The sequence below is a fragment of the Tetrao urogallus genome (genome assembly GCF_951394365.1).
Source record: "Tetrao urogallus genome assembly, chromosome: 16".
Taxonomy (NCBI): Eukaryota; Metazoa; Chordata; class Aves; order Galliformes; family Phasianidae; genus Tetrao; species Tetrao urogallus.
In genome coordinates, this window is record NC_136829.1 from 958,509 (window position 1) to 983,324 (window position 24,816).

General features: G+C 42.1%; 1 protein-coding gene across 1 annotated transcript in view; it reads right to left on the reverse strand.

The window, feature by feature from the left end:
* Positions 1-24,816, reverse strand: part of PHF20 (PHD finger protein 20) — a gene marked incomplete at both ends in the record, with an annotated part of 50,933 nt that overhangs the window by 22,252 nt on the left and 3,865 nt on the right. The window contains 9 exons of the mRNA XM_079543487.1: positions 23-205; positions 7,404-7,682; positions 15,505-15,678; positions 16,466-16,642; positions 17,210-17,317; positions 17,678-18,065; positions 21,052-21,131; positions 21,871-21,955; positions 22,171-22,342. Coding sequence (XP_079399613.1) covers positions 23-205; positions 7,404-7,682; positions 15,505-15,678; positions 16,466-16,642; positions 17,210-17,317; positions 17,678-18,065; positions 21,052-21,131; positions 21,871-21,955; positions 22,171-22,342 — 1,646 coding nt within the window. The remainder of the gene's footprint in view (positions 1-22; positions 206-7,403; positions 7,683-15,504; positions 15,679-16,465; positions 16,643-17,209; positions 17,318-17,677; positions 18,066-21,051; positions 21,132-21,870; positions 21,956-22,170; positions 22,343-24,816) is intronic.

The following is a 24,816-nucleotide window of genomic DNA, read 5'->3' on the forward strand; positions in this document are numbered from 1 at the left end:
ATTTTGAACTAAAACCGCGCACCATTTTCACCTCTTTGTTTCTGCTGAGGTTTCCGGAGCGATCTCACTACGTGGTTCTCCTTGGTTTGCCCTCTAACAGAGTATCGGTGACTATTTAATGCATTTACAGCAGTAGAAGTTCTTCTCTTTTCTATTTTTTCACCTCTATACGAGGTACTCCTCAGGGCTATGTGTAGAGGAGCATCTACAAAGAGAATAAAGATGAGGTCCAAACTTTAAATACTTTCAAAACGGAACTCTCCTCCCCCAGCAGCAGCCCTGGCTGGCCCTACAGAGCACCTCCAAGGAGATGCACTGCTCAACTCAGTCCCAGCAACGTGACCCAGCTTCAAGCAGAAGCTGATTTAAAGACTAAGACCTGTAAGGTGTTTTTTTTTGTCGCTGTCACTTCTTTTTTAAATAAAAAAGAAAGCACAAAGAAACAGTGAATGTAAATGTATCCCTAGAGCTTTATTCTTTCAGAAATAGTGTGGCACTGAAGAAAGACGGAAGAGAAACAGTTTGGATCAGCAACGCTGTAGTCAGATGACAGTTGCTTCTAAAAGAGAAGAAAGAGCTCCTGTGGATGGAAATAGAGGAACCACAGCCTGCTCTCAAGTGCGCTTTGTAACGAGCAGATAGAAGAGGCACAGGAGCTCCATGCATCTGAGGAAGAGCAGTTTTAAGTACATACCACCCAAAAACAAGTTTTTCAGCCAGGAGAAATGCAAGAACTCAGAATTGCTACCTAAAACTCATAAAATCATGAAATAGACAGACATGACTTCGACAGAAAATAGAATTGCAGATGAAGTTAAATTATTTAGCTCTCATTTAGCAAGCCCCTTGAGGCAGTGAACAGCAAGCAATTCTTTCAACTGAAGGACTCCTGGACAGAAGATGGCAGCTGAAACTGATAAAAGCAAAGGCTGCATGGCATGTAGGGTGGACAGAATAAAAAGTACCTTACAACTCTGAAGCATGAACTCACATCTCTCTGTTAATCAGATCCAGTAGACAGGCTGACAGAACACTGATTTTTGTCAAGAATGTATGATTCTAACATCATAAGGATCTCAAAAGTTCAGCGGACACTAAAGGCATCCTTCTTCATGTCTGAAGATGTACACATCAACAGGTTTCTCACTTGGAAGCCTTTAAGTCAGCAGTAGCTGAGGATGGAGTCCAAGTCAGCATACTTAGGAGATGGGAAATCAAGTGCTCCACCTTGACCAACAATTCAAGTTCAGTGGGGCACACTGAGCCATCTTGTTCTGACCCTTTCAGAATCAGGTGGATCCCTTCAGACTCTAAATCCAGCAATGAGGCCATCAGATGGTTTTTTCCCTAGTTTTCCATAACGAAGCTGCATTAGAACTTCACGAATAAACACAGTAAAAAGGATCGGTTCATAATAATTTTAGTTACTTGTTGATTACTCTTCAGACATTTGCTGTAGTACTTTACATCAGCCACAAGAGAAGGCAGAAAAGATACAAAAAGCTCAAGTTTCCTATACAAGACCATGATAAAGGTGGCTTTCATCCAGGCTGGCAGCTCACTGCTGCCTTTCCCTGGGCGCGTACTGAAATTGAGAGCTGCAAGACCTTACAAAATAGCTCTTTTTCCCCCTCCCACAAAGAACTGTTAAAACCAGAAATGAATATTCCTTGGTGAGACACAAAGTGACTTTACATTTTCAAAAGGACCAACGTCTCCTACAGGAACAAGTTTAATGCAGTGTAAGTCCACCTCTATGCTAGGAGGACTTGCCACTAATGGTAATCACTTCTGGGGACTTTCACAATTAGTGGACTGGACACAACAACTGTCTGAGGAGGAAGAAATCTTTTCCCGTGGTACAAACAACAAGATTAAGGTATTTCTTAAAATATTTGGGACACCAGTGTCCTAGCAGACATTCTGCAAAGCAGAAATGTGTCAGCACACGGTGACAAGACGTGTAAACAAGTCGGATAAGCATTCCTGGTTATCTACCATCCTGCCTGCTTTGAATTCCAGAATTATCTACAGAATAGCATCTCACAGAACTTAAAAACAAAAGTCCCATTAGAAAAATACCTACAAGGTATTTAGGCCTCCTAACTTTCTCCTCTCCCAGCAGTCCAACTGTATTTCATAAGCCACCACTGGAACTATGCTATGGCCATCTTGATCCCACCAGCTCTCCAAAATGCTTCCTGCAGGCTCACAGCCACGTACACAGTCTCCAGGTGGAACAAGGCCTGTTTTACACCCATGAGGCTGTTTAGCTTTGTAAGAGTGAAAGTGTAGGAAACTTTTTCTGTTTAAGAACATGTTGCATCTTTTACAATGCACAAAGGTTACTCCATTTCTGTAATCTCCAGCCACCAGTGATACGTTTTTGGAAGAGTCCCAAGGTACTCAATCACATGCCAGGTACTTTGCTGCAGTAGTAGTTATTAAATACATTTTGGACAGTTTTTGTTTGTTTTGAAAGTGTACAGACTAAACTTGCAGCACAAGACCTACATTTTTAAGCATTCCAATAATGGAGTCTTTTCTCCTCTCAGAACACTTTCAAACATCACTAACATGAAGCAGGTCAATTTCTAAATTAGGCCCCAAAAGAATGAAAAGCAACTGTAATGACCACAACTAATTTTATTTATGAACGTGCACTTTCCTCAGCCTCTTTCTCAGCACGACCTGCAGTGTGCTATGCCCTCTGTGCTCCTTGCCCCCTGAGCCAGCCTTCACTACCATAGAACATTTCCATCTCTGTCTTTTCCCTGTCACAGAAATCCTGATGTGGTTTCAAAAAAAAGCTGAGAGCACACAACACACCTCATAAGTAACTTCTCTGTCAAGTACTCGTTCCTGCACTCCGCTGAGGTTACCAAGCAACAACACAAGCCTGTACTGTAGGCTGTAGTAAAATGGAGAACTGTGCTCAACCATCTCAGCCATGCAGAAACCATGGTGACTAGCCAGATAGAGCATCCAGAGGAACTTAAACCTGAACATGTCAAAACTCAGTGACAGGCAATGCAGTAGCCTTCTGTCCAAAGGAACACAGATGTCAGGTCCCAGTTATGAAGATAATTCAACCTTCACAGGAATCAAAAAGATTTAATTCCAATTGCTGTCTGTTGTACAGTGCTCACCATCAGCAGCTATGAAATCACGTGCTGAGAATATCCTTCGTATTTTCAAGAAGGGAAGGCCTCTTACCTTGACTTACACTAAGGAATTTGACACACAGTCCACAAACCACATGCAGTATCTTGAGATAAGCCACAGGCTGACCGGCAATTCTACAGAACACAGGCTGCTAACGCAGCTCCTCACTTCCTCCGGGGACAACAAACCCTGTGTTTGTAGCAGCCCTGCATACCTTCTTCCACCAAGCCAAGGGGCAACCACCCCAATGCACCACCCTGAAACCCACTGAGCTGAGAGCCATCGGGCCACACGCTAACAGCCACCAGGTGACAGCGGACACCTTTGCTAAGTTCAAGCCAGCAAAGCAAGCGTGCCACCCTGCAGCCTCTGTACACGTGGTTATGATCACTAAGCACACACACGTATGCGTTCCTGACATTAAGACACTCGTGATGCTTTTCTAACAGTGTGGGCACATACAAAAATTCAAGCCCTCTGACAAAATGCACGTTTTCTTCCCCATAAGTATCACCAAAGGACTCATCAGCAGGAGAGATTTTCTGTGGTCCCTGAAATACAAATTGCACGTCCTCCGATTTCTTTTGTTCCTCATGGCAAGGACAGCAGCAGGGCCAACACTGGTAGCAACTTGCCAGACTCAGGCTCCATGTATACTCTAACCCCCCAAAACAACACAGCCCCGTGCTGCAAGGTATTTTTGAATTCTTCAAACCAGTTTAACCTCACACAGAGCAAGACTCCTCTGCAGAGCTGAGCCGTGTCTTGGGAATATGAAGGTAAGGTTACCTTCATAGGCAGCTGGTGAAGTCCCTGCCAGTACGACTGTCAGGCTGAGGGAAGTATGAAGCCTGTCAGCACCGAGTGCTTATTAACAGAACTACGAGTACTGCAGCCAACTCTGAGAAGGTTTCAGCGGCATTTCTCTGCACACAATGTGCCCCGCTTGTTCACACGTGAGGCGAGGCCCAGCAGCTGCTCGAGCACTGAAGTCTGCCACAAGTTGACTTGCAGGCTTCAGAAAATTTGTTCAGCACCCCCCGGCAGAAGGGCAGGAACCAAGCTCTGATGAGCCTCCAAATCCCTTTAAGTGGTCCAAGTCAGGGCACAACAAACCTTCCCAAAAACCCTGAGTGGGTACTTCACATACAACAGGATGCCCACACAGAGCTGAAGAAAGCTGCCATCTTCAGAGGAAACAACTTACATCAAATGTTTGCAGGGTGCAAACATGTTTTATCAATGGTGAAGCGTCAGTGATTTTGCAAAGGAAAAAGTTGTGACTATAAAGAGAGAAAAAAAAGTATTTTACCATAAAGTATACAGACATGGAAAATGGTTCCACTCCTTTCTTTCACTATATCAATCACCATGACCAAGCAACTCTGCCCCAAAATTTAGCAGACAATACACAACATTCAATTTTGAGGTGACAAGTTTGAGAGAATGTCTCAACTTGAATCATCAAAATTCTAAGGCATCTTCCTTGTAAGACAAACTTTAAGAAGCAATGTTAAAGCTCTGCCCAAAAATCTTATATGCTGTTGCATGAGCTTAAAACATTTCGTAGAGATCTTGATTTTCCTCTGAAACTAAGGAGTTGCATCTGTTTCTATATTATACCTGCAGAGGTGCAAAGCAACTTAAAAATTGAGGGCAGAAATACCTGCAGCTCCTATATTCCAGGGAGACCCCAAACCAGCTGCCTCACTGTCTGCACAGAATGGTTCTTTCAGGAAAGACCAAATAGGAGCAGTCCTTGTGGAGTTGAGCATTACAGCACTGGGGAGGAGTTTTCATCATGATGATCTCGTATTTCCCGATAAAGAACAGTAGCATTGCTTAGAAGCATTCAGGAGCCATTCAAGTCTGTATCATTCTGATCAGGCAAGGACAATTTAAAATACCAGCTAAGCAGCTTTCTTTCACTTCCATTAAATGGAGTTGGACTCGGTGATTCCTGCGGGTCCCTTCTGATGCAGGATATTCTATGATGCTATGAAAAGCCACTGCAAAATTTAGAGAGGTATCTGTCAAATTTGGCACAGCCAAGGTAAGCTCCTGCCTCAGAAGGAAGACAGACAGGACAAGTATTTCCACATCAGTCTTTCTAGCCACATTAATCTTTTGAAGCCAGTTCCCAATTGTACAATTTACTACAGTTCAAATGCTGAAATTTCAGAATCTCTACTTAAGTATACAGAAATTAGAATCTGATTTGTTCCTTCTTGCATCCCACAGCACAGTCTTCCTATTCGGGTCACTAACAGAAATGATGCTTGGAAAAAGAACACAACATGAAACAGTACGAGTCTGTAAGTCCCATTAACTCCATTTTAGAATTTGTGGTACAGGATAAATCCCAAGAATTAAGAAAAAGTTCAACAAAATACAAACAACTAAGTAACCAGGCACTGTAATACAAATGCAGAACGATGACATCCCTTTTCCACATCAAGGAAAAGCTTCTGTGTCTCCACAACAGCCAGCTTTGATAGCAAGCATGAAATTCTACCCTTTCCACCTTGACTCACTATTCACCAGCTGTCAGCACAGCCAAGGAGCTATTTGCAGGGATATGCTAGGAAGCACACACATGGGTTACAAGGATCCACTCACCATAGAGGAAAGAAAGGAGTGGAGACTTAAAGAAGTAATGCTATAAACAATTACCTGCCAGTGCTGCCAAGATGATGTCATCACATCAACAGGACATACTTTGAGGAAAGGAGTAATGAAAAGGTCAAGATCTTGAGCCACAAGTCAGTTCATTCAAGACAATCAGTGGGGAACTACTTTTTAAACTGAACTAGTTGCATAGCATCTCCAAAAGCAGAACAGAAGCCTGCTATGAAAACAAAGCAGAAGCCTGTTCCGATCAGCGCGGTGCCACCTGCTCTCCTCACTGCTCTCCTCACTGCTCTCGTCCAGCTCCGCTTCCGCAGGCAGTGAAGTTACATGCAAGCTGCATTCCAAGTAACAGACAGAAGCTGGTACATTCTAACACAGCTAAAGAAAAGGCACCTCTAAGTAATTAAATCTCACGCCTTTGCATTATTTGAAATTACAAAAGCACCCCAGGTAAAGCAGTTTACTTGTAGCAGTACGTGCAGCTACACTGTTTTGTTAGGAACCAGCACTAATGTCTCAAGTGAAAAAAGGTTTGCTGGGTACATTAGGAAAGGCAGACATGAAACTATGTAAAGCAAGATACATTCTGCTACATCGTGCTGGTACCTCAGTGAACAACTTGAAAGATTCTGAAATCCTTAATTATACAGAATACCAATGAAAGATCAAAATTTGTGAGGAAAATATAACAACACTTACAAGGACCAGAGAATTTGGCAAAGAGAAAGTTGGATTTTACAGAACAGGGCCAGTCAGAAGACAAGAGAGAGGTAATACTCATGGATCCAGGACACCAGGTGAAACCTGCCCACAAGAGCAGTCTGGACACACGATCAGTACCCACACCAGTACACAGGGGCACCACGACTGTCACTCTGATGTATTCAATACACCAGGAACAAAGAACTTCAAAGAACGGAACAGAGAAGAAGAAATAACATTATTCTGAAGACTGCAAAGCAGTTACAACTGAAGAAGAGTTCTGATTTTCCTCCCTTCCAATGGCTACACTGAGGTCTTCCCTTTCCACTACCCGCCAGGTGCAGAAGTATCTTTCAAGAACAGCTGTAGCAACTGCACTTGTTAAACACTAGGATTTCTTTCACAGGTCCAGCAAAACCACCAGCAGACTTCTACACTAGCATGTAAGTATACTCTTGAGAAAGGACTGGGAAATGTGAAGAGCAAAGTGAGAAGCAAGAGAAGTTGAGTTATCCGGACTGTTACCTCAGTACAAGAAAGGACAGAAGAAGTCTTCCAGCAATACTAGTTAGACTTTTGACACAGACAGAAGGAAAAAAGGACCAGAAAGTCAAGGGATAATAGTTCTGAAAAAAGAACAGATTTAATACATGAGAAAGCTGTTATGAAGAAATAAGACAGGCTGCACAGTCACCTCATCACAGAACTCCATCAGTGTTTCTAGATGAGGCAATTTCTTCAGTTTTCTCTTCTCTAAAACTGAATGTTTAGAGATATCATTATGCTTTTCCACAACGAAATATGCAAGCTGCAGCCATAAGAAGACTCTTCCAGCCCAAAAGAAAATTGTTTTCCACCCTGTCCTGCTTGCTGCTGTTAAAGAAAAAAATCAGCAAGATACTTACACAATGAACGAGCTGCGCTCCGTCCTCTTTTTGACCTTTCTTGGTTAGCTTTCTCAGAAGCCAAAGAAGCTCTGGTTTGAATGTGCCTTTTTACCGGGTTCTGCTGTGATTCTGCAGACTTGTCCACTCCATGAAAATATTTCATGTGATAATGCAATAACTTGGCTTTGCGGAATGATTTTGAACAGTCCACGAACTTGCATTTAAACTTGTGGTCTTGATCAACGGTTGCAGCTTTTTTTGATGCAAGAAAATCTGATCTCCTAAAAGGTTTTGTTACTGTAAGAACAAAACAGATAAATTCCCCGATGCATTTGCTACCTTTAACAAATGGCTTCCTATATTACAAAAAAAAAGTTAAGAAATGAGCATGCATTCAAACAAGTCAGCTGTGAAATGCTAACAACGAAATTTTTAGACTGTCTGCTGTTACGGCTAAGAGAAAACTTGCCCTTGCTGTACTCCCAAATCATCTGTCACAGTGCTTTAATGAGTCACTCGGCACCCTCACTGTGCTGCACCCAGCACTATTACAGACACAAGACAGAATTACAGAGAGACTGCTTATTTCTGTCAGAATGCTGAGCATTACGTTCTATCTAGCACGTCATTTAGCAGTGCACATCTTTGGCCAAGGCATTTTCCAAGGAAAACACTTATGCTTCTTTGCTTACAGCTCTTCTGCTGCCTCCTTGCTGGATGCTTTGTCTGATCTTCCAGGCCTGATTACTTCCAAGCACAACAGAACAGTAAGCAGCACGTCAGAAGGACACTACTCAAGTTAAAACTGAAACCCACTAACAGTTCTCAAGTAGCAATGAGAGAAAAAAGTTCCAGGATTTCAGAAACTTCTCATGTTTTTGCTACGAAATACACAAACGAGACATTGTCACCAGGATCTGCATCTGATAAACACAGGGGAAGTAGAAATTTGGAAACACAGATAGAAACAATTTGAGTAATCACTCATCACTAGTATACACATTGCTTCAAACCAGAACAGCAGCTAGAGGACAATGCAGCAGTATAACAGGAGCTGTCATGTCTACAGAACAGTTACAAATACAATTTTGCCATTTCTTTTGTCAGCACTAAAACATTTCCATTCTGACACGTGCTATCAAACTAAAAGAGTTAAGAAGCAGCATTAAAAGTTATCACCCAGCACAAGCAAAAGTGATGCAACTGGAAGACACGCAGTGCATTAATTAAAACTAGCACATTATATTAAAAGTAGCTGGAAACAGCACAAGAGGACCCAAAACACTGACAAAAGCAGTAAAGGCTTTCTACTAGCACACATATGCAGCAGTGGATTGAAGGCAGAGTTAAAGATAGCGTCAGCACAGTTTTGATATAAGAAAACAGCACAGCTTGTTTAGAAATTTTTAGCAGGCAGCAACAAAAATGGTGAATTCTACTGCACTACAGACACAAAGGTTATGTAGAAGCATTCTAGGAAACAGCATCTGACACGTACTCAGTTTAAGTACTATCTTATGAAAAAGAAACAAAACTTGAAGTCGTTCATAGAGAACAGCTAACGGTTCTATGGAAGCTGATACACAGGGAAGGACTAAGAGACACACACTGAATTGGTTAAAAGAATGAAGAAAACAGTAAAAATGAGAACACCTGCTTTCAGGAGTTTCCCAGGGAGAACAGCAAGGAGTAAAGGAACAGTTTTGGCCCCACTGCATTAAGAACATCCTGACAGGGAAACTGCTTCAAGCAATGGGGGTAGTGACTTAGGAACAAATGTGGATAACTGGTTAGCAGAATGACAGTTTGCCAGCACCAAGATGTGAATACACTGCACACCATCAGAATTTGCATTCTTAAAGAATCAAGCATTACAGGACCAGCTGATGGAATGGAAATGGCTGGTGGATTCAGTGAAAGAAAATCCAGAAAGGTTCTCTGGGACAATGAAAGATAATTTGCTTCAACTTAACTGGCATGAGGATGGGGAAACCTAACTACAGCAGAAAGGGGCAGTGGGGCCCAAGGATTTATTGGGCAAGGACTCTGAAGATGACAAGGAAAGCTGTTATACATCACAGAGCTACCACGATGAAGCCTTGCTCCTGCTATTTTACCCAAGCTTGGAGCACTTTCCTTCCACTGAGATGGACAAATTCTTGAGCAGACACGAGGAACAGCTTCTAAATGATCAGCTACAAGTTAGAAGAGGAGCGCAGGATCATATCAGTTTAGCAACAAGGAGTTAGCAAACACATGGGAGAGGGGGAAGGAAAGAAGAGGAAAAGTTCATTGCAACGTGCCAAAGGAATCCAGTTAGAGGAACAGAAAGCACAGACAAACACAAGAAGTTCAGAATAAAGCTCAGTTATTACCACTGCCACTGCATTTGGGGGCATATTCCTTCTCTACAAATAAAGGCAATACAATTCCTGCTGCCAGGAAACAGTCTGAAGCTGATGCACAACTCTGCCACCCAGGAGAGCCTTGGGGAGCCTGTGCTCCCAGCTAAACACCAGCAGAAGCTCTGTCATTACACCAACACGTGAAGGGGAGAAACTTCCACCCTTACACACATTTGAATTTTCTGCTGGAGGAACATAGCATAGCACCAAAGCCAGTTTCTATAGCAAGAATCATAGTTTTGCTTTATTGGCACCAGATTATCAGGCACTTGTCCTTCCAGAGTAAGCAAACTGAACGTACTGTTTTCTCTGAGTACAAAGAAATCTCACAGACCTCCCACCCACTATTTCTTTCAACTCTAAAACTAAAAATCCTTACCTGGCACTCAACTGCTACACTACTAATCACACAAACTCAAGGTCAAAGCACAGCACCTCTTAACTCTCACTGCAAAGACAAAAACATCCATTCAGCATTCACTTCAGCAGTCTACTTCACCTCTCTTGTGCTGCACTATCCAAAGGACATGAACTTCCAGTTCAGAACAAATTTAACACTAAGTTTACAGTAGAACATCAGCATATAGAAGCTTCTGAATCCCCTACCCGTGCCTGCTCCCTCCCCTCCCCCAAATTCCCTGTTTTGATTGACTCCAGTTGGGACAGTGATGCTCAGCAGCAGCACAGCACCTTGATTTAAGGTCTGCCAGTCCTGGGAACCTTCTGCAAGGCACTGGTGATCCATCCCAGAATGCCACCAGTGCACTGAATATTTAGCACTTGCCTCCTGGTTCAAAGATCTTCACAAACAGCTGCAATTTAAAGTGATGAGACTTCAAGTTTCTATTGCCTGCCCTCCCAAGAGAGCAAACTAAAATTGAACTATTTCCTCACCTACTGTTCAACAAAACAGATCATGTCTCTCTAGAACACAGCATCCACCGCTTCCATCTGCCATTTTCAAGGTTGTTCGGTTTGTTACCATCACCCTTCCTGAACTGCAGACACAAGATTTACCTATTCTGTAGGTAATGGCACCCATGAACCACAGATCTGCACAGCAATGGGAAAACTCACCTCTGACATTTTGACCTGTTCACAGAAAGGTGAAGCTGGGCACAGTCAGCCTCAGAATCACACGAACCACTCTGGAGCTTCCTTGGGGGTACAACATCCAGTCCCACGTCAGTCTACACCTCAATTACAACCTCACCCCTTGCCCAGCTGCTATCACCTATCCCATGCTCTGGATCCCTGCACCAGCAGACTAACTTCCTTCTGAAACCTTCAGCTCACCAACTGTTCCTGCTCTGAATCTTAGTGCTCACACTACATTTTTTCTCATCTTCCTAAAAATCAGTCTTCCAAGACCTCAATTGTGAAACAAAAACCCACCTTCCCCAATTGCTGTTCTCAACCTCTTCTAAACTGGAAAAAAAAGCATTTGGGCACCTCCAGAATATCCAGATACCACTCAACTACAGCAAGTACAGAAAACAGAAGATGGTTACACTAAATGCCAAGCATCAATAATTGCAGCTCATCACACACATAGTGTTCTCATTTTTGAGCCCAAAGCATTTTTTGGCATTGCAAGACAGTATTTCATGTAATCCTCCACTTAACATATTCTCCCTGTGCTGGCACTAAATTTGTTGGATGCCTACAACACCCCAGAAGCTTGCAGGTGCCTGGTGGACCCTATGCCAACCTCGACACAGAGGGCAGAGCAGCAAGGTGGCCTTAAAGGCTTTACTTGCACTTGGACAGGTTTAACAAACACTGTTTCCAGATCAGTGTATATCTGTAAGCAAGTTTAGGTCTGCAATGTGAGATGGATACATAAAACATACTTAGGCTTAATACTGTGACTCTTAGCCCTGGAGCAGTGGAGCCTACCTAGGAAAGCTGCAGGATACACAGCTGCTCTCTCAAACTGGACACAAGTATTTTCAGCTTCTCTGTAACTGAAACCCAAAGCCAAAAGTGACAAAATTAGAAAAGCACAAGGCAAATCAAATCCTTGATGCATGTCTATGCAAATAAAAAGGCATCTTAAATTCTGGGAAACACGACAACCGTTCTGTAGAAAGCCAAGGCAGCTCAACCCAGAAGTCAAATCAGTTTGCCAGAGCAAAGCCACACCAACAGCTGCAGAGTGCCTGTAAGCCTGTTCCCAGATACACGAAGCAGTGCTTTACCTGGCTGTAAGAGCTCGCCTACAGGCTGCCAGCCCCTTACTTGAAGCGTGACTTGATTTAACTAAATCCTAAGCCACCAATTCTAGTCCCTAAATAGTAGGGGAGCCAAAAAAAAAACAGCAGAATAGGATTTTTATTGCCTACCGCATATAATTAAATTAATCAGGATTTTGAGGAAAAGTCTAAAGAAGGAAATTCAGCTGTGGCAAACGGAGCTATGCTGTCCTGCAAGAACACATCACCTCTTAAAACATAAGCAGGTACACACTACAAACTGCATCTGCTGGTACAGGTGATTGGAACTGCTACATCTTGAACCCTCTGCCGATCGGTGAAGGGGCAAACACCTCTAAATAGTGCTTTCACCCTTAAAAACTGCTGATAACAACCTTGCTCATCCCATACACTGTGAGTGTTGTAGCAGGGTCTGCCACTCACACAGAACCAACACTAACTCCAGACATGAGGGTCACTCTGTTTGTTTTGCAGTATTTTCTTAAAGGAAGAGAATCAGCTCCCATCAAACTCCAATCAAGAGCTGAAGGCGACAAACAGTACAGAGTTAAGAAGTTGCACTACTGTAAGTTATCCTTCACCTGAATTCCCACACTTTGCTCTGTGGGAACCACACACATAACAGATACTCCGTTTTGTGTTTTCCCCCCACACATCAGTGTTCTGACAACATGCTTTCTTTCCAAGCCCCAGAACTCTTGAACACAGCTGCCGGTCTGAGAGCATAACAGCTTGACATTCAACTGTGAGCCTTTTGGGAGACGGCTCTCTTGCTCCTCCATCATCACCCAATGCAGTAAGCTGACCCAGCCATCAGCCCCCAGCACCAGTTATTTTCATGGCTGCACGTTCTTCAGCAGCTCTCCAGAACACAGAGAGCTGGGAGTGTGCGGAGATGTTTCTGGACCCACGGCACATCTCTGACACGCTGCTGCTCACACAAGGAGAAAGCCAAGCACTTCTGTTCCCCCATCAGGCAGGTACCTGCAGTGCAGCATACCCACACAACGCCAACAGTGAGCCCCAGCCAACCCGATGGAGCACAGCTCTGCTCTGTAACAACAGATCTACCCACAGCAGGATCCAGGGATTTCATCATTTCAAAATTATTGTATCTACAAACCACTTTAATAACATTTTAAGAATTAGTTTAAAAATAGAAACCTAAGGGGTTTTTGTTGTTGTTTTTTGTTTTGTTTGTTTGTTTTTACAGCAGCATATGATAACAGCCTTTACACCCTTAGCAAGTTTCTCAGTAAAAACACTCAATTCTCCTATTTTTTTTTTTATGTCCTCCCATTAGCATGCCTGGTGCTTCTAACATTAAGTGGGAAGACTTTAATTAACCAGAACAAAACTGTTCAGAAAGGTGGATTTTCAGGCACCACCACCAGTCCCGAGCCTTGGGCTAACATTCAGCATGAGCATGTACTCTTGAACAGACTAGAATCCAGCTCACTCAAGCACAGTATCAAAGTGTGCAAGCAATACTGGAGGCCTTGGGTACTCATGTGAACCAGAAGTTATGTTATCACAGCCTTGCTTCTTGCACCCAATGAAGTCAGCTCATCATTTGCTCACATCACCTGAATTGCACTGGCATGAGTTACACGTTGCCCTGGAATTCTCCCCAGTTTAAACTCAAACTGCAGGTGCTCAGGAATACAGAGAATAAAAAAAAAAAAAAAAAAAGGAAAGTTGTAATAATGGCAAAAAATGTCCAATGAAATCACAGACTCTTGAACTCTCAGCAGTCCAGTTGCACACCAGCATTACCCTGGAGTCCTACTCCATTTACCTGCAGCCAGAGGTCAGGTTCTCTAAAGATCAAACTGTAAGATTGAAGTATCACTATAGAGTTTCAAATGTACAAATCAATTAATTTCTCCACTTCCTACTCAACAAAACACAATCAAGGTGATTGTAAATTGCATCCATGAATTCAAGCTGACCATAAATATGCAAATCATAGGAGAAAAACCTGCTACTGTTTAACTTAAATCTCTAAATCTGTCAACCAAATCCTTTAAGGCCATTCACAAAAGGGAAGAGACTCCCCACTTAGCAACAAATACACACTTTGTTGTTTTTGTTTTTGTTTTTTAAACACAATGAAGACCACTTCATCCATTTATTTTTTCACAGTTACCAGACGTGGCTTGCTGCCACCCAACACACGCAGCTGAAGGGTGCTAGCTCTCACTAAACCAGCCCTGAACTCAGATCCAAGAGAACTTTGCAAAAGAAAGAAATCATCTCTGCAGATGTGCACACAGCTATGACAACAGCCCAGTTTTAATACTTCTTGGATCTTCTAGTTATTGAAGTTAAGACACTGCAGAACTCTACAGAAAGCGACATGAGTATCAGTCAGAAAACAGAAGCCCTTGGCAAGAGGCATTTTTTAAAAATGCATCTGACCACAGCACTCTGTGCTTACACATGGTGGCACCAAGCAGAGCAGTGCCAACAGGTACCAACTGATACACACAGTTACAATGCAGACCTATAGCATCATCACACTTGTTAAGAGGAAAAGCAAAGATCAAAAGAGCTTTAACTCTTAAATAGCAAAGGGCTGCTGACACATCAAACCTGAGAATGGAGAAGTTACTTCTCACTACAGACCTACTTGCAATTGTTACCAGGGGCACAGGGAGAGGGCATTTCATCTGCACAGTTACACCAAGGCGGCTGAATGAGGACATGTGCAAGCAGGAGAAAAGCTAGAAGAACAGAATCAGGAGGAAAGCCAACATGCAGAGGTTACTCTAGCATTGCTAAGCAACCCTAAATCCCTACAAATGGTCTGTTCCATCTAATTGAAAGCCTTCCTGATAGGGCACACACAAGGGAATTTGTAGTTCAAGTTTCCCTACTTAGCTGCAGATAAAAGTACTGAAGCTACAAAAAATAAATCACATTCAGGCTTAGCCTACTGTCTCCACAGAACTTTTAATGTGAAGAAGACAGATAAGTGCACTCCTCCATCTGAGAGGAAACAACAGAAATTACACTTCACTGCTTATTTCATGTCTGCACAAAAAAAATCCAAATATTCTAGGGCTTAAGTATGACAGATGACAAAACATCAGGGCAGAGAAATGCACGGCTGATATTCCCAGTCATCACTGCTCTGACACACCTGCAGCACAGCAACAGAAACTGATCTTTTAACATGTTACTCTGACCTAACCCTGAATGACAAAAATACCCTGAAAGCAACTATTTTTATTAACCTCACCAAATCCACATGTTAAAATATGAAACCCAGACATTTTGAAAGTATGATTTCTGCTTTTTGGAAGATCCCTGTCAACCTGTAAAGCTTTCCCAAGATCTAAACTGAATGCATAAGGAGTAAAAATTTTCATTTTCACCTGTGGTTTGCATTACAAGAAAGCATAATTCATGAGTCACACTGAAAAGCATGAAGCACCTGGCAGCAGTTGGCTCAAGAAAAGTGTTAATATTAAGATGCAAAATGAAAAATTGAACCTGTAGCAGCAGCAGGTTCTTCAGTTCTGACAGTAACAGAGGAAGACTCAGTGTCTTCAATGTTTTCTTCTTGTAAACTGGCATCCGTACTGAGTACCGTGCTATGGGATGTGTTTCCAGGAGATGCTTGTTCACCAAAGCTTTGGTCAGATTCAACAGGAACTTCTAACTGGACTAGAAGGGAGGAAAAGTTCTGATTGAGTAAAACGCACACAGAAGAATGTTCCAGAATAGCAATGCGTGTGGTCATCATGTTAAAGACAAACATCCATCCATATTCAGACTGCTTGCTGTTGTATTAACACAGAACTAACACTGTACAATACAGCTCCCTCTATTTACCCTCTAAATTTCAGAGGGTAAAAAAAAAATAAAATCAAAAACCATACAGGCTACAAACTCATTATAGACAAGTGGGATAGGTCTACTCACACCATTACCAGAGCTCCCAAAAGGGAAAGGCAGGGAAGCACACAGTACTAAAACTGTCATCTCCCAGCAGTTCAAGAAAAAAACAAAACAAAAAACCATCCTCTTCAATGCTTTTAGTGATCAACAGGAAGGTTAAACTTCAGATTCAGTACACACATTATTTCTTGAATCAAAAGGAAGTTAAAAATGACTTCATTTTCTCAAAGGTAAGACACATCTCTCCAACTTTTCCCTCCAAGTCTTTTGACAATCTGTGGAGCTCTCTCTCAATGCAGCTGAGATCAGCCACTCATCCTCCTACTGAAAAAGCACCATACACATAAAGTAAGTAACAGGGTTACTGACAGAGAGGGATTCAAAAGCAAAACCATTTAAGGTTGCAGAGATCGAAACAAGCTCTCCTTGAGTTTACTCTGCATGGCCACTGAAATCAGGTTTTAACTGCAAGTTACAGAAGTGAGAGTAGCACTCGCAACAACCAAGACTTGCACAGCACCATAAATTCAGAGTACATCAGGAAGCTGCTTACCCTTCTCAGACTCCTTTGGGTTAGACACCGTGCCTTTCAAAGTCTGAACTTCTGCTGAAGTTGTGACATGATCCGTATTTAAAATCTCATGGCTAACACCAGACGAGAGTCTTGAAGATCGCCTCCTGGTCTGGTCTTTTTCATGGTTATCTGAGGAGTTCTTCAATTTTTCCTGAGCTAGAACAGAGAAATCTGCTGCTACTGTGAAGGCACAGGATTGCTGAGTAACTGAGGAGCCAACATCAAAGCTTTCCCTCCCAGTGACATTTTGAAGTAGTTTCAAAGGGCTCAGTTTAACAGCAAAAGCTAAACATCCCTGGTGGATAGACTTCTCTCTAAAAGTTACAGCGATACAAACAGTCACAAATAAGGAGAAGAAAAATATTACAAGCCTCACTAATTACTTTTGATAACAAACTTAAAATAATGATTTTTCTTTATTTAACAATTTTTGTTTTGAGGTTTTGTAACCCCTTAGGGTATCAGAGGCAATATAATCACTGCTCCTTCTTCAGAGCTTGTGTCTTCTCTACCCAAATAGGGATTTCAAGGACGAGGAGGTAATTTCAGAATGATGATGCTACCTATGAATAGTCGATGTAGGACAAAGTTTAGCATGTTTTTCTATTTCATATATCACAGTCGAACTTTACTACTACTACAGACCTTTTCTCTCTTTACTTTAGCTTTAAGAACTGATATATGCACAAATCCTGTGAGAGCTAAATACCAAAGGACACTCACACAGGTTTCTGTCGATCCTGGGACGCTTTGACGGCACTTCACCTCCTTTTGGTATTTTCCGGCGTCTCAGCTCCAAGGCTATGGGCTGCAGCGTCTGAGAACCAGGCTCTGCATATTCAGACAAAGAGCAGAAGTTGGTTAGATATAAAGCTGGAAAACTTCAGAATGTCAATTCACAAGTCTTGCGACTTCAAATGCTAGGCTGTCGTGAACAGCTTCACTTGTACATAACAGCACTTAATCTTCCTGCAGACATACATTACTGGCCCAAATCCAACCTCACACCAAAGCATTAACACTCCACATGTGAGTAACAAGTATGCATTCAGTTTAAACCAAGCCTGAAGTTCTGAAAAAATTGAGAAATTTCTAAATAATTAGACTGTTGTCAGAAAAACAACATCACTTCTATTTCTTTAACTGAAAGGTTTCTGACCATGGTACATGCATTCAAATTCAACTACAAACCTGCTGGAGGTGTTATTGGTGGTCTGCCACGTTTTCGTTTCGTTTCTTTTACGTTTTCCTGCGGACTCTTCACATTGTCATTCTCAGGCTTCTTCTCAATTTGTGTATCTATTGAATATTCCATATCATTCTCTGATATATTCTCTTTATCTTCTTTTCCATTCTTAGATATATTCTTCTCTGAGACCTTGCCTTTGTCTGAAACGACTATCAGTTTCCCCTCTTTATCAGGTTGCTTAACCCTTTTTTCAGTCTTTAATGTCTTTTCATCCTTGTCTTTCTTTGCATTACCTGTTGCTTTCCTCTGTTCTTTAAATTTCTCCCGCCTTTCAGGAGATGACGGAATTTCATTACCTCTTTCTTTAGGCTTAGCATTACCCACAATATTCTAGAATAAAGAGAGTGACATGAAAATTAACTTGCTGCAGCCTTGAAGTCATTCCACACTTTTGCATTTAGCAAACCTGCATATTTTTCCAGCTTTCCAAAGGACAGAAGCACACACTCTACGGTAACCCCTCAGATCAAAACTTCAAGGCACTTTATCTGTTCAAAGGCCCATGCAGAACAGTGATGCTGCTTTAACAGGACAGCAGAACAGATTCGTTCCTTTGACAACCCAACAGCATAAAAGACTTGCTGTGCCTTGGTTCCCACGTGCAGGCTGGGCCCAGAAACAACCCCATAGCTCTATGTCAGCTTAGAGCTTACCCAGGGCACTGCAGGAGGAGTGGGAGCCAAGAGCACAGGAGAGGGCACACACCTCAACCTCCTGGCTGCAGAACTCCCTTCTTCCTTCCACAGAAGGATCTCAAAACAAACAAGCATTTCGGTTGTTTCTGTCACTGCCCATCACAAGTGCTAGGCAGTCATCCACAGAACTGTAGTCACCAAAACTCTGCCTGTGTTCAAAAAACAAGGCCAGTTACTGTAAGCACTTCAAACACCACAATCTTCAGTGGCCCCTGGGCAGTAAGCTACTGATACAACATTCAAACAGTCTCATTTTTACATCGTGGTTATACAGTAATAGAAAGCCAAGAAGAACACCCCTGTATCTACAGTTCAGCACTACTGAACGCCCTTTCCATTCTGTGGTCACAATTCATTCCAACAGCTCATGGTGGAGAGATGCCAGCTTTGTTTTCCCCTCCTTCCAATGCTCCTGCTACAGGCTATCCCAGAGCTCCTCTGCTCTGAGCCACAGAAGCCTTCTGAATCTAGATTAATAATTTATATCTGATTGCATGTCGACACTGCCTTCATTTTAACTGCCTTCCCTCCGTGTTGCCTGGTAACTTGCAGCATCAATGAGCAATCAGACTCCTTCCAGCCACAGCCCTGCCAGGCACAACAAGCCTTTCATCCTCTCACAAAGAAAAGGCACTGGTGTCTCAGCACAACTTTTTATGTTTATCATGGGGAAAAAAAAAAAAAAAGTACATTCCTTGAATAGCACAGCTGTGGGAGAAGCCTCATACACCAGTTAAAAAAAGCAAAACAAAAATATGCCCAAACCCATAACATCTCACATTCAACACAGCAACCCTCAAACACCGGGTTTTGTTACTTGTGCAGCTCACAGAGCTGTCAGACACAATGCCATGCCACAACAGGCACAAACCACCTCAATCAAACTGATCTCGGATCGTCTCTCAATTTTACCAACATTTTAAAAGCTTGAATAAATTCTATCGCTCTGTGCATCTGCATTAAGCATGTGCATAAGCATTTTACTATGACAATTCAGCAGTGCCTGTTAGTACCCTCTGTAGAGGGATCTGTAGAGGCATCCCTTCTACCAAGGGATACTATTATTAAAGGTGTTTGTTTTTCTAACCTCTGCCTTCATGGCTATCCTACTCTAGACTGAGAGCTCTTCTCTTCCACTGTCAGCTTGCTGCTGCATCGAATCCACCTCATGAACTTACATCCACAAGCAACTTCCTGAGCTCCCCAAGGCCCAAGTCTTTTTTATGAGAAGTGATTTTATGCTGTAGAACAACTCATCTCCCAGGCTAATAGAAAGCCTCCTAGTCAATGGTTGAATAGGTTTTGGAAGGAATGTATTTTATCCATCTGAAGCCATATGGAAACCTGATGAGCTCTCCGTAGGAGAGAAAAGAAAACATTTTGAATATTTTAATGAAGAAAAAAACATTTTTTAGTGTTGTTTGTTGTATGTGTTTAAGATTAAATAAGGCAGAAATACTCCACATGGCAATGAAAATTCTTCTGGTAGATGCCTTGTGAGAATGAATCAACCTGAACCAAGCACAGTCACTAACCTTTGAAAGTCAGTCACTAAGAGCACCATGCAGCAAGTCTGAAAGGTCTCCCTCCCAGCCTGGCAGACAAACCTACAGGCTTCCAAGGAACAGCACAGCTCTTCCCAGCAGTGAGAGATTAGATTGCTGTCTATCAGTAATTCATCACTTGAACCTGAATTCTAAGACTCAAATTCCTGAGGGATCCAACGTCTTTTTTCAAACTAAAAAACTAACAAACAACCCAACAACCCTAAAAGCAAAACAGGACTGAAAACACAGGCTACAGCAACACCGCATGTGGCAACATTGCAAACAAAACCATTCCTTCAATGACAATTATTCTGAAGCAGGGACTTAAAAGTTTTAACCAAGTCACACAAGAAAAGAATTTGTTACCCTTTCCTACACCATCCACATGAAAACTGAATAGAAAACAGCTATTCTCTCATCTCCCTGTGCGCAGTGAGCTGACATCTCACTAATGCTTTCCAACATAAGCTGAATTCTGAACATGTAGAACAGAGAAGGCAAAGGGTGGTAAAGAGACAAACAGAAGAACAGAATGTGGGTGTTAATAAAGTTCACATTCTAAAAGCAATGAAGCCAGTGACCACTGGGCAACTTCCCTAAAGATCCTGAGGCAATCAGTAGTTACTCTGGGAAAGAAAAAAAACTTCACTTCATAGCTCTCAATGCTTAAGTATATACATACCACAAAACCAACTTCACCACTGACACAACCAAACAGTTTTTCCCCCCCATTATATATATTTATTTATATATATATTCCCCCCACCCCCCATTATATAATACCCCACCATTAGCTTTGGTACGCAAATTCTGAACCTTCCAATGATACTTTTATTAAAAAAATAATAATCTAAGTCTATGACTTCTTCAGTTCAAGCAGCATATTCATAAAAACATGAGCCTGAAAACTTCACAGAACCAGGCCATGAAGCTTTGCACCACCTTATCATTTTGATGGACTTCATCTCAAACGTACAGCAGTTTAGCATTAGAGAAGTTCTACTAATTTTACTGTTTCATTTTTTATAATTCAGCAAGCCTAACCATCAATTTTAGAATGAACACACTACTTACCTGATCTTTGGAAAAAGCTTTGACATGAATGTTTTTGACAGTCTGAACTACACCATCATAAAATTTCACAGTGTATGTACCTGAAGTTTGAAAACAAAGTGTAAGTTTAAAGATTGAAAGGGCTTGAACAGAGTACCAGAGCTCCAATGATGAAGCTGCATGCTTAGCTCTAGGTAAGAGCTGCTTTGCCACTTTTCTTAGAAAGTTCAGAAGTCATTTCACAGGACAGATAAAGGAAAAATAGGAAAAATAATGAAGTTACAAAAAAAAAAAAAAATTACAGTACGCACAAAAAACATCTACATGCCCAAGCTTAAGAGCTTGTCCTTAGATACTCTTTGTCAGAAAACTCCAAAACATTGAGTCCACAGGGTTATTAAAGGTCAGAACTTCTCCTTGATCTTACAACATGTGCTCAATGCAAAGAAAGCACAGCACAAGAACAAATCCCTACTTGTGGATGCTCAAGAAGAAGCATAGTTGTGCTCTCCAGATTCTCTATTTGCAAAGAGTTTCTGCAACTTTCACATTAGGCTTACTGCAACTACACACATTCCTTGAGAGTAAATTTAAGAAACAACTTCCCTTGAGCACATTCTTATAGCAATTACTGACTGGATATCCCAGAAGATTCTTACCTCATGGAAAGGGTGAAAGGCTAAGTTAAAAGAGCTGATGGAAGATTAAGATACGCAATTCACAAAAATGTTCCCACTTGCTCTCAGTCTGCTGTACTCCCTCCAACTATGCAAGAAGGCTCCAACACATTACAGATACATTACAAACAAACGTGACCAAGAAAAAGTAATGGCTCCTTACCATCCTTGTTAACAGAAGTAACTTTGGCTGGATAGAAGCGACAGTCAGACCAGCATGCCAACACCTGATCATTTATATGAAAACCCTACAAGGCAATATTGAAAAGCATTTTCATCTGAGAAATACAGAAATACACCACTTCCTTAGAACATGAGATGTGTAGCTTTCCAGTATTTAAAAATAACTCATAAAACTTGTACAGCAGGCAATGAAGCAACAGCGAAGCGTTTTAACCATTATAAAGGCCAACTGCACATTCAACAGTTCCATGTGCTCAAACATCCTTTATTTTCTACTTACTGCACACCCTTCTTCCTCATGTAATCCTTCCTTTCTTAACTGTATTTTCTCTAAAGGCCGTAAATAAGGACTGTCCCAACAAAACCATTCATCATATCTGTGGTTCCACCGTTTGAAATGGATAAGTACTTTTCCTTCCTCATAATCAATTTCTTCAATGTGGGCTGGATACCTGGAGAAGAGGTAGATTAGAATACTTCAGTTAAGAGGAGGTTTACTCAAACTGCACTACGAAGCATTACACACAGATGGCCTTCTGCACAATCAACAGCAAAACAGCTGAAGATCACTTGATCTGGTGTGATGGAGGATCCATGCCACCTCATCTAAAAAGCATTAGTTTCTACAGCCTTAGTGCTATTTGACACATCACTCGTATAAGCAATTAAGATGCTGCAGATGACTCGGAGCTCAGTACAGAATGAATCCCAACACTGAACAAAGACAAAGACTGCAGAAAGAGGAAACAACTGAAGAGTTCCAGCCTGGGGTAAAAAAAGAAACAAAACAAAGCAGCTAGAGATCAGTAAAACAAAAAAGCCTCCCCCATTCCTAGAAATTTTACATGTACGCAGAACTGATAGCTTCTGCTCTCTCTTACTAAGAGCAACATTTGGAACAACACAATCACTTCCCTCAGAGATGCCCATCAACACGTCTCATAGATCACTTGTTCAGTTTAACAGTAGGATTTTAGCAGAGACACTAAATCTAAATTTAGTTTTAGATTCTTAAAGTTAAAATCCATCATCAGAGTCCTAGGACTTTCAAATACAAAGTGCTTTGTACATTAAAAGTATAGGAATCAGGGAAAGGTCAGACTCATTTGTTTCTGACCAGGAAGACCTTAATTCTTTAATTGCATTGGTAATTGGTAACTTAAGTACATATTTCAGCATGGCAGCATATCCCACTATTTCAGCTGACGATCACATCCCAAGTACTGCTATTTCCCCCCCTGCCATAATAGCACCAGGAGAAAACACTCACTTGTCAATGCTTACAGTCACCTGGAACTAAAGCAAGACCCTGGTGAATAGAACAAATGCCTGAAGGAAAAGCCTAAATCCACAAGTACTCTTTACTTGACAAATCACACTTAAGAAGGCAGAACAAAGGGTAGGGGCTGAGGAAAAAAAAAAAGATTAAGCCTGATGCTAGAAATAAAGCTATAAAAAGAAAGAACTCATACTTCAAAGAAAAGCAAAGAATTATTTTATACAATCTTACATGGATTAAAAGAAAGGTTATCTATCAATGAAATCCTTCAGAATGTACGGGGTCACATCCAATCACAGCTTGTTGAAAAAGAGCTACAAATACTCCATGCCAAAGCCTTACACTGCAACCAAAGACCTGCCTTATACCCGATGCCACATACCTCAAGCTATGCCATTAGTTCATCCCAGTACATTATGAGAGCACGTGTAGCACAGGCTGTGGAGGAGAGAGAAAGACAGATGGGATATACTTATGGTAGGGACATCTTGACTCCTTCCTTCCTAGGGTGTGATTATCTGTGTGTGTGATGGTCACCATTTGTTGTATTTAAGTCCCAAACTGCTCTGCACAGGGTCTCAAAGAGGAAAGACCTGCAGTCTTTCCAAACACACTGTGATTCTCTCAGAGGTGAGAGAATCTCCTCAGTATCCCAGGAACTGCACAGTACTCGGCACAAGCAATGGCAACAACCAGAATACAGCTCCCTGCACAGAACAGCAGAATTGGGGGCAGGAATTCCCAGCTCCTCTCAAGAAGCCAGCAGAAGAAGTTCTTGCCGCTGGGATTGCAGCAGAGCTGAGACTCATTCAGATTCTCAAAGATCAATGAGGACTCTGATGAGGATGACCCAAAACTGACCCAGCACAAAACTAACAATGTGTTCCACTCAGATGCCCACCCCTGGGAAATACACTCAATCCACTGATTTCCTCCTGCTGAGGAGCCATGCTTAAATGACAAGAGCCAATAAACCATTCAGCCAAGACTGCTCCCTTCTTCACACAGGGAAAGAAGGAACAGGAGACTACACCAAAAGAATAATCACCCCAGAAGCATGCACCAGTATCATCCACACCTAGCTCACCTCACCTCCTGAAGGCTCCCTGATAGTGGGAGACATCAACATCAACAAGATGATCCATCAACAAGGGCAGTAAAAACCATACCTGACAGCAAGACCCCACTTCAGCCTGCTCAAGAGCTGAGTGACCCAGAGCTCTCAGGCAGCTCCTGGCTAACACACTGCAGTATGAACAAGCCTTCCCTCACTGCAGCCACCACCACCATCAAACAGATGCTCAGTGCTTGACTGGAACAGCAAACCTGTCAGAAGCTATGTTACATCCAACCAGAAACTTCAGTGCCTCCCCAGTGAGACCCTCCTCTTGGATACAAAGCAGCGCAGTGCTGTCTCATGCCTTGAAAGTGAAGACAAAAAGCTCCCAGGCTCCCAACAGCTCTGAGAACAAACTGACAGTGCAGGCATCCTTCCTCCAATATTTAGCCCCTGTCCTTCAGTGCCCTGAGCAAGCACAACACATCAGGATGCACAAGCCCTCACGCATCTACACAGAAGGTAACACAGGATATCCATGCCAGCACACGTCATGGGATGGAAGTAATCTAAGGAATTCAAGCTTGTTT